The sequence below is a fragment of the Vigna umbellata genome, chromosome 7, assembly GCF_029865625.1.
Source record: "Vigna umbellata cultivar VRB3 chromosome 7, Vumbellata_1.0, whole genome shotgun sequence".
Lineage (NCBI taxonomy): Eukaryota > Viridiplantae > Streptophyta > Magnoliopsida > Fabales > Fabaceae > Vigna > Vigna umbellata.
Genome location: NC_142171.1, coordinates 21,227,627 through 21,238,594, shown reverse-complemented (window position 1 = coordinate 21,238,594; position 10,968 = coordinate 21,227,627). Strand labels below are relative to the sequence as shown.

General features: G+C 37.5%; 2 protein-coding genes across 2 annotated transcripts; both read right to left on the bottom strand.

The window, feature by feature from the left end:
* Positions 1-376: 376 nt before the first annotated feature.
* On the bottom strand, positions 377-1,573 carry LOC148195405 (uncharacterized). The gene is made up of 2 exons (XM_088093848.1): positions 908-1,573; positions 377-825 (listed from the first exon to the last, which is right to left on the bottom strand). The coding sequence occupies exons 1-2, from the start codon at positions 1,495-1,497 to the stop codon at positions 513-515; spliced, it is 903 nt and encodes a 300-aa protein (XP_087949974.1). The 5' UTR covers positions 1,498-1,573; the 3' UTR covers positions 377-512.
* On the bottom strand, positions 1,550-2,821 carry LOC148195404 (uncharacterized). Its single transcript, XM_088093849.1, has one exon. The coding sequence runs from the start codon at positions 2,819-2,821 to the stop codon at positions 1,664-1,666; it is 1,158 nt and encodes a 385-aa protein (XP_087949975.1). The 3' UTR covers positions 1,550-1,663.
* Positions 2,822-10,968: the final 8,147 nt, after the last annotated feature.

The following is a 10,968-nucleotide window of genomic DNA, read 5'->3' as shown; positions in this document are numbered from 1 at the left end:
TTTCCATAATAGGATAAGTCTGCTTGCCTTAAGTTCCTATCAACAGTACTTGAAACACAAGCTGTATTAGATGTTAAAAAGACACCACTATTTTGTGTTCTCAATCCCTCATCACGAGTCAATTTTCGAAATTTGAACCCATTGATGTTGTAAGCAGTAAATCTTCTAGCATTATCCAATGGACCTCGTGCTAGAAACTTCAAGTCAGTAGACATTGAATTTATTGTTTCTGGATTCATCATCTAAATAAGGAAATAATGTTAGATATAATTAAAAGAAAACTTGGTAAGTAAGAGAAAGTGTTCTATTTGATCACTGCCTTTGAAACCAATCAACAAACTCTTTAAACACTCTAGTTTCTATCTCAGTAGTTGAAGGTCGCCTTCCTCTTGATCTTCTTTTCATTAGATCTCTAAATTCACTACAAAAATTAATTACATTATATGCATAAAATACAAGAATAATGTAGTTCAATTTGTTTAACTACAAATCACACACTTAATGTAGTGTACTTACTCAACAAACGGTGTGACTATCGCACAATTTAAAAGCACGTATCGATGGGCTTGTAGCTTTTTCATATGAGTTAAAGTAAACATTGAGCAACCTCCTACCACCTTCCCACCTAGTGGGAATATAGATGAAACAAAACACTCATTATCATCTTGGTTATCACAAACACGTCGTTGTCTATTGAACCTTGTCTCTATATCTTCAATGTATCTAGAACAAAATGTAAGAGACTCTTCAGCTAAGTATCCCTCAGCTATAGAACCTTCTGGTTGTGCCTTGTTTCGTACAAAGGTCTTTAAATGACCTAATTCCCTATAATAATGATAAATAGTTACATTAAATAAATTGGATACATATAATATCATACCTTGAACTAAAAGTAGTTAGCAATTACCTCTCCATAGGATACATATATCGATAATGAACTGGACCTCCAAGCTTTGCTTCCTCTACCAAATGGATAGTTAAATGAACCATAACTGTGAAGAATGATGGTGGGAATAACATCTCTAAGTGGCAAAGTGTAACCACAATACGATTTTGAAGCATTTCAAGGTCTTCAACATTTAAGCTTTTACTACAAAGGTCCTTAAAGAATGAGCAAAACTCCACCAAGGTTGCAGTGACATGGTTTGGTAACAAATTACGTATTGCCAATGGAAGTAATTGCTCCATAATAATATGACAATCGTGACTTTTTAGTCCTGATATTTTTTGTTGAACATCATCAACACATCTAGAAATGTTACTTGAGTAACCATCAGGTACTAAAACATTTTTCAAAGTTTTGAGAAACAACTTTTTCGTATCACGAGTTAGTGAAAACAAAGCAAGGTGGTATTTTCCATTATCATCTGGCCAAAGATCCTGTCTTATGCCCATTTCCTTCAAATCTTTCCTTGCATTAAGATTGTCTTTGGATTTAGGCTTTTCATTCAACAAAGTATAGATTAAATTGTTAAATACATTCTTTTCAATGTGCATGAAGTCTAAATTGTGACGTAACAAATTAGACTCCCAATATGGAAGTTCAAAGAAAATGCTTCTTTTATTCCACTATTTAACTTCTTGTCTACATCTTTTTTCTCTACCATCCAAATGAATTCCTCTCCCGAATGTAACATTAATATTTTCCACTTGCCTAAAAATGTCAGATCCAAATTATTTTATTCCGTTCTTCAGTGCTTCCATCAAAGCGAACACGATTCAATCTAAATCTATGGTTTCTACTTAAAAAGCGACGATGTCCCATAAAACACCACTTCCTACTATGAGGAAGACGACAAGGTTCTGCATCATAACCTGTGTGTGTGTTCCAACCAGATAAAATACCAAGGCCAGGGAAGTCACTAATTGTCCACATAAGAGCTGCTCGCATTCTAATAGTTTCATTCAATGAAGAATCAAAGGTCTCCACCCCATCATTCCATAGCTCACGTAACTCATCCACAAGGGGTTGTAAGTACACATCAATACTATTTCCAGGCATCTGCTTACCTTGAATGATCATGGACAGGATCAATGAAGTGTGCTTCATACAAAGCCAAGGTGGAAGATTGTATGGAATTAAAAACACTGGCCAAATACTATAAGTAGAACTCATAGTGCCAAAAGGATTAAAACCATCATTGGCAAGGCCTAAGCGAACATTTCGAGGATCTAAAGCAAATTCAGGATGCATTACACTAAATGTCTTCCATGCCTCACCATCCCTTGGATGCCTTATAACTCCATCCTTGTTCTCTGAAGAATGCCATCTCATATGCTCTGCAGTCTTAGAGCACATAAACAATCTTTGCAATCTTGGTTTCAAAGGAAAGTAACGTAAAACTTTTGCAGGTTGTTTTTTTTTCTTCTTTGGGTTCCATCTAGATGTACCACAATGTTTGCATGTTTGCAAATCTTTTTCATCATCTCTTAAATATAACATACAATGATTCGGACATGCATCTATTTTGGTATAGTTAAGACCAAGTTTGTTGATGATTTTCTTAGCCTCATAAAAAGAAAGAGGTAACTTTGCTTCACTAAATGCATCTCTTAGCAAATCTAGGATCATAGTCATTGCCTTGTCACTTAATCCACACAAAACCTTGATATGATATAATTTGATTACAAATTCTAATTTTGTGTACTTGCTCCCATCACACAATATTTGATTTCCGTCATTGAGAAACTCATTAAATACATTATGATTCTCCCTTGGCCTTTCATTACTAACATCATCTTCACCTAATGGTTGTGATCTGCCTGTATTAGTACCTTCTTGCCTATAATGTCCAAATGCTTCATTTATCATTGTTTCCATTGCATTTTCAAAATGAAATGCCTCTTGTGACTCATCTTCATTTCTAGAAATATCTTGTCTTTGCCTTTCACCATCAAGATTCCAAATAACATAATGTCGCAACCGGAATCGCGACGGGACGACAATCCAAAAAGAAACGAGTTTTGGAAAAGAGATTTGGAGTCGCCACCATAGTTTATTCTGGAAAACTACGAAAAAACCATAAAACGATAAAGCACGGTCCACGAAAACCAAAGATTGGGTTCGAGAGTCGGTTACGCGTGGGGAAGGTGTTAGCACCCCACAACGCCTGCCCTAAGGCAGTACCTTTAACTAAATGCACGAATATGATGTGGTTTTCAAAATGTTTAACTATCCCCTAAAATAAAATTCTAAATAAACAAAACATATTTTTTTAGTTTTTTGGGCCCGACAAGGATTGACCTTTCTCCTACGTATTCTCATTCAAAATGAGAAATCAGGGTTACGTAGTTCTTTTTGAAAATGTTTGAGAGATTTGTTTGAGAAATTGGTTGAAAGATTTGTTTGAGAAAAGGATTACGGATAAATTTGGATTTTTGGGAAAGTGAACCTGACAAGGGCTAGCCTTGCTCCTACGTATCTCCACTTTCGATGGAGAATCAAGGATCACGTAGTTCTGGCAAGCAATTTGTTTGTTGTTTGAAAATATGGATGTTTTTTTAGTCTTTGAAGATTTTATATTTTTTTGAATTTTTTGTATTTAGGAAAGAGAAAAGGTTTTTAGCACAAGGACGATGTGTGCGATCACACATGTGCTTAACCTATAAAACATATTTTGTAATTTTATTTAAGAAAGAGAAAAGGTTTTTAGCACAAGGACGATGCGTGCGATCACACATGTGCCTAAACCTTTAAAACATATTTTTGTAATTTTATTATAAAGAAAGAGAAAATGTTTTTAGCACAAGGACGATGCATGCGATCACACATGTGCCTAAACCTTTAAAACATATTTTTTTTGTAATTTTAATTAAGAAAGAGAAAAGGTTTTTAGCACAAGGACGATGCGTGCGATCACACATGTGCCTAAACCCTTTAAACATATTTTATTATTATTTGAGAAAAGAAGAAGAAAAGGTTTTAGCACAAGGACGATGCGTGCGATCACACATGTGCCTAACCCCCTTTAAAACATATTTTTGTAATTTTTAATTTATATTTTTATTTTGTATTTTCCTTTTTGTTTTGTCTTTTAATTTTAATTTTTTTTCATATTTATTAGATTTTTTTTATGAACAAACCTGGCAAAACGTAAGATGCATACATAGCCACATACAATAATATGAAAAGAAAACAATCAAGTAAAAGCAAAAAAACATTAAAGAGCATAAAACAAAGCAACCAATAAGCATAAAAGTGTAGAGATAAAAACCAGAGGTGTGGAAAGAATTGAAGCTCTTTGGTTTGAGCCCAAAACTCTTCTTCTTCAACTTTGGATCTGCTAGGGGTGTAAACATGAAATTGGAGGTGCATCCCAAAATAGTGTGCACAGGCCCAATTCTTCTTTTATTTTTGTTTGAAGAAACAGAATGGGCTGAAGCCCAAAACGGAACAGGGGTGCGAGTGGGCAGTGGGGGTGCGCTACGTAATTCTTGGCCTAGGCCCCAAAGCTTCTTTACTCAGAAACTCATTAGGGGTTCTTCTTCCTTCCTCTCATTTTATCACTTGCACTCAATATCCAAGATCCAAGTCTCTCCCTCACATACTCGCTCCACCACTCAAACACCCACTTCATCCCATAGCCTCGCCGGTGACACCGAACGCCACCGGATCCACTGTCGGCCGCGGCGCCACCACCTTCTCTCCCTCTTCTCCGTTCGAAAACGGCAACCCAAGGAGGGGTTTGCTTCTTCTACACGTGCGCCGCCACCTCCGCCAAGACCGGCCGCCGCCAGTGCGTCGATGGCTGCCTTAGATCCTGCCAGTTGCCGCGCCAAGCCCTCCCTCCTCTACCTCCCTCCTTCGAATGAGGTTCACACTTTCCTAGGTTCACCACCACGAATCGTGACTCCTCGCCAGTGCTGCCGCTCACCGCCGCGACACCGCCACACCACAACGTCGTGACCGGGAATGCCTCTGCCCTTGCGTGGAAGTGGCCCTTGGGATTTTTGCTGGGTGATGTTGGGGTGGTTACGGGTGTGTAAATGATCATTGTGTTAGAACACGTGATAGAGGCAGAGGTTTTTGGTCAGTGGTGAATGATGGATGCTGTGGGAGGTGAGGAATTGGGAGTGAAAGCGAAATATGGTTGGAGGGTAAAGTGGAACAAGATGTTGAACTGAGTCGTGTTCATGAATGGGTCATGGATTGATAATGGTAATGGAAGTTCTGTGTGTGAACCGTTTGTTTTTATGTTTTGGGTGTTGAGATGGGTTGGGGTGATGATGATAGGAACGTGGTTACGCGAAGCTGATGGTGATGGAGGTTCGGTTCAATCTTCACGATTACGGGTGGATGCTGAAAGGTGTGTGAATGACGATGAAGGTGATAGGCTGTTTGGCCAAGGGATAAAGTGTAGTAGGGGATGGATGATGATACGAAGAAGAAAGGGATGAAGATTAAGGTGCTGCCATGAAATGGTATAAGGATGAAGAAAGGTGGCCGTGAGGTGTGTTGGAGATGAAGGTGATGATCTGGGCTGTGTGTGAATATGGAGGATGGGTGTTTGGCCGTGTCAAGATGGCTGTGGTAGTGGGTGAATATGGAGGATGGGCAGTCCCTAATAGCTGTGTTTGGGTTGTTTGGAATGGATGAAGATTGGGTGATGGATAATGGAAGTTTGAGGCTAGGCCGTGATCACGTAGTATTGGAGGTCCAGTGTTGGAGATCTATGGTGTTGGAAATGAAAATTGATGTAGAAGGTGGTATTATGATGGTTGTGGTAAGGTGAAAATGATGATGTTGGCTGGGAGGAAAAAGATGAAGAAGGGGTGATAGCAGAGAGGGATCAGTGCCCCTGAATGGCCGTGTGTGTATGATGATGGTCATGGGAGATCATCTTGTTGAGTTCGAAAAATGTGAGATGATCCCTCCCCCAAGAGGACCCCTGTGTCTGTTGTAGTGCCCGCCAGACTTTACAGATGGAATTTGTACAGGCACCACATGGGCACCCGTGGCAGACAAAAGTGAAGGTGTCAGCCAAAAATATTCTCTTTTTCAGAAACCCATGCTGTCAATAACTTTCGCTTTAGACAAAATCGAAGGTGGGAATCATTACTGGGAATAATTTGAGACGTAGTGGTAGGCCCCTTTTAAAACACAGCCAGCCCCGCGAACGACCATTAGAAAAACTCAATATCTGTTTGGACGAATGCCATCAAGACCGAACGTTAAATTGAGAATAAACCATAAAGACCGAACGTTCAACTAACATAAGAAAATGACCGAACGCTATTTGCTGAACACCACTTGGTTGAATTCTATTTCGACGAACGGCAAGAGATCATACACAATTAGGACGAACGTTAAAACCGAGTCACCATACTGGATTGAATACTATTGGGCCGAACATTGTGAGATCAAAACATACTAGGCCGGACGCTCAAAACCGAACGCTGAAGAGAAACATCGTGGAGACCGAGCGTTCAAATGAGAATAACATCACCAAGACCGAACGTTCAAAGGAAAACCGAACGTTCACTGAAACACTATGACCGAACGGTTGACTCTCTGCATGGCCGAACGTCCTAAAGGAATGAACGCTTGAGGACGACCGAACGGTTGAAGCTGAGAATTGCCGAACGTCCTGAAGGTAAGAATGGACGAACGGTCGAATAATGAACGCTTGAGGACGACTGAACGGTTGAAGCTGAGAGTTGACGAACGTCAATAAGACGGGATGACTGACAACACGTGAGAACGAACGGCCGAGCGCTTGAGCTCCGTGATATTTTTCAATAAAGAACGAACGATTGCATGCAGGGTGAAGGAACCGATCGTCAAAAAAATATGGAGGAGAGAAACGCATGGTAAAGGACGAACGGTCTCGATATTGGTAAACAAAGGACGAACGATCGCTCAGTGTACAGGACTAACGGCTCGGTCGTACAGTACAAGGCCGAACGCTTTTTTTTTTTTTTTTTTATTATTATTATTATTTTTTTTTTAATTTATACTCATGATGAAAATAAAATACAACAAACATATTACTCAATCCGGACGAAATTGGGTGTTGACACATAATTTATGGGAAATTGTTTTAAAATCAAGTGCTCTTCAACTATGCCTCTAGTTTGCCATTTCACAAACCCACATTTGGGGCACGGACATCGAATTGTGTCTCCAGAAGCTCCATTCTCAAAAGCAAAATCTAAGAATTTTTCTAAACCAATTGAATTCAACTGTATTTCGAGGATTAGTTATCCAAGACTTATCCATTCAAAAATATTCCTAAACAAACTTAAATACACTAACACATAAGAAAGAATACAATATTCATGGAAAATAAAAACAAATAATGAAGTTAAAAAAATTAAACACTTGTTTCTACTAACCTTGATAACTGTGAGATTGCAATATTTAAAAGAGAAACCTGCAACATCAATTAAGTAGTGTTTTATTATGACAATTTCATTCTGAAATATAACAAAAAAATACACAATCATATAACAAAAGATACAAAAATGCCTATTGTAAACATTACCAAATGAAAGTATCATTATATCCCACACCCATTCTTTTATCAGTTTGAATAATGCATGCATACTTTAATTAATCTTTAATATCTATGTTCTCCCAGTTCTATTTCTTTATAAATAACTCACTTTTATTCCGAAACTAGCCCCTATTGCTCTTCAATTGATCATTGGCCTCCCAAAGTAAAACAAAAAAAAAATACTTGACTTTCAATGACCTTGACTATATTGCTGAATGAAGTCAAAAACTATGTAATCCAACATATGGGTTAGCTTCAAAGAAGGAATGTTTTAAGTTTTCTAAATATAAGCTTATTTGATTTTAATATTTGTAAAGACTGTTATATTTTGACAGCTAACACATTTTACTATTTGTTAAAGTAACGTTTTTTTTTCGAAAAAAAAACAACTATATGCCAACAGCTAAGAACACTGATAACACCACAAATCAGGCAAAGTGTTTTGTAATTATTGGTTTGACGTATTTTTTTATTCTAATTTCTTTTTCAGTCGCTTATTTTTTTATACAATTATTATGAGAGTTACCTTGGACGTTTGCAACGTCTATGGGACCCATGAAACATGTAGTATAAGGATGTTTATGATAATACTATTATATAAAAAATATTGTATTTTCATCAACTAACACAAATGAAAATGGAATAATTCATACAAAAGTATTTTTCACAAGAAAATGGTCATTGGCCATTTCATTTATTTATTGATATTTATATTGCTAGCTAACCACAACCACCAATAAAAAACTATGTAATTCAATAGATACCTTAAAACAGTCAGCCTACGGGGCATGCTGTTTTGGGGTTAAGAAGGAATGTGTTAACATAAATTATTAAGATCTGAAATCACGAACCTGAGAATAACACAATGACAGGGTAGAGATTGAAGCCCAGAATCGCCCATCAAGAAGTCTATCTCACCGCTTCAATGAGCGCTCCCAACATTGTGTGATAGAAAGATGGTATAATCTTTAACTAGGTAGAAGCGGTTCTAGGAAATGATAAAAAAATCCAACAACCTCTAAATTAGAAGAATTTTAAATTATTGTCACCATTACCACTACATACTATCTAAATCCAATAAATAGACTCCAGGTTAGTCAATAAAGCCAATGTACCATAGTGGAATATTCTTGGATACTTACGAACGAAATTAATACATCCTTTCCATCTGTCACAAAAGGTTACCCTAAACATAACGTAATCCTACTCTCCGATCTCTAGGTCTCAATGAGAAATGGAATTAGAAGTTGAAGCTACATTATTATACTATGTTTCATCTTTTAAACTATTTTCCCTTTAAACTGTCTACCACATACTTTGTTAATAATCTTTGCATGCATGATCCCAGGTCCAAATATATGGTAGGCGGTCAAGAGCCAACATAAACGTTGAATGTGCGTCACACGGATCAATAATACAAAGCTTATTAGTCATTTTTTAAGTAAAACATGTATAAAACAACTTTTGTACACCAATTTTACCAGTTTTACCATTATTTACGTATAGGACGCCATGATATGCCAGTCATAATCTCATTATGCCTACTATACTCTCAAAACAAAATTACAACTCCCAAGTAATGAAGATTAACCAAGAAACAGAGACACTGAAGCACTACAAGGAGTTGGTGTACCAATGACAAGGTTATGTGCTAATAAATCAAAAACCTTAAACCAAACGATGACTGCAAAATTGTATTGAGTGATAAAGAACATATAGCTCATAAACACAATGCTCAACAATGTGAGGTAATGATAAAACTATGATACACATCCTTTTCTACTTCATCCATTAATTAAAATGAAATGTTGCTTCATATACAGAAGTCAGACGGGGGCAAGTTTTAAAATGAATTGTCATACAGATTTCCTTTGATCATTTACCCTACATTGACAATTGACTGAAAACAAAGCCAAACGACCTCTTGTACATCAGATGAAACTACAATGTACTAGTTACCACAATCTAACAGAACAAACAGCATCATCCCACCTAGTACAAAAGAATCTTAGTATATGTCTGTATACTGATGAAAATATTGGTCAAAGTAATTCTCCCAGCATTCCTATATTGGGAAAGTTCAAGTGAAGAGCTGACATTACCCCACCGAAAATTTATAATTATGTTGGAACTAAAGAATAAAACTATACATTACATACTTTTGTTATAAGAAATCCAGAACCTAATCAAGGTCAAGGAAGTGAAAGGTGAAAGTCATCAGATCCTCAAATGTTTTGAGGTAAGAGGTACCAAAAACGATCTCCTGATTTGGGGAAAAAAGAAGGAAAGTATAGAGAAATGAAATTACTACAGGAAAAAACAAAATTAACGTGATTAATTACTTAATTTTTTTTACATAAAATGTTAAATTTTAAGATGGAGTTTTGCAAAAGGTCACAAGTACATTCAGTTCAGCAATCAGAAAAGGATGTGGCAACCCAAAAAGCGGCAACAAGGTAATGAATATATTTTCATAATTAATTTTCTAAGTGTTTTATGATGCACTACCTCTTTTGTCTACAACTTATTTCTTTATCAGTTATTTTCTATTTTAATTAACATAGTTCTATTCTTTCTTTTTTAAAGACAACGTTCTTATCATTCTCACTAAGTTTAATCTTTCTCCACCCACTGACACTAGCACTGCCACCACTGAAGAACATCATTTTGCTAACAATGCACTTACACAAATACAAAATTTCATTACTATACGGATAACCAAGAGAAATTTAGTCTACACTCCTCAACTAGAATCGGTGAGCTTTATGTAAGGCAATTCAAGGTATGTACACCCATAGTCATTGAGATAAGGTTTGTAGCAATTAACTATGAGTAAACGACCAAAGCACTTGGTGTTAGATTTAAACCTTAGGAATTGGGGATTCTGCAGAACCTAGGTGTTGCCGGTGCTGGTGCTTTTTTGGCTGCTGCTGGCTGCTTCGGCTGGTGTGGGGGATGCTGTTGGAGTAGGTAATAGTGGTGAGTCAGCTGGTGGTAATGGCAGTGGTGGAGGTGAAATAGGTGCTTCTTTGGGTGGTTGTGGTGGTGGGAGTTTTGGAGATGGGGATTTTGGACTTAATGCTGGTGTAATCTTGGGAACAGGTGGTTTTACAGGTGCTGTTTTGGGAGCGGGTGGTTTCACGGAAGTGGCGGTTGGTGGTAAATCCTTCGGGACTGGTAATTTAACTGGAGCAGATGACGGTGGTAAAGGCTTGGGATCAGGTAATTTTGCAGGAGCAGATGTTGGAGAAGTGTCTTTTGGAATTGGTGATTTCACAGGAGCAGATAATGGAGATGTAGGTTTTGGAACTGGTAATTTCACAGGAGCAGATGATGTTGGGGATATAGCCTTGGGGACTGGAGATTTCCCAGGAGATGATGTTGGAGATGAAACCTTAGGAACCGGTGATTTCACAGGTGCAGATGATGTTGGAGATGAGACCTTGGGAACCGCTGATTTCACAGGTGCGGA

Bases quoted from the DNA above. Each gene is read 5' to 3' on its own strand.
- LOC148195405 (XM_088093848.1), bottom strand. From the start codon at position 1,497: ATGCACATTGAAAAGAATGTATTTAACAATTTAATCTATACTTTGTTG. The intron at 826-907 runs GTAATTGCTAAC...TCATTATTATAG, and splicing joins TATATGTATCCTATGGAGAG to GGAATTAGGTCATTTAAAGA.
- LOC148195404 (XM_088093849.1), bottom strand. From the start codon at position 2,821: ATGGAAACAATGATAAATGAAGCATTTGGACATTATAGGCAAGAAGGT.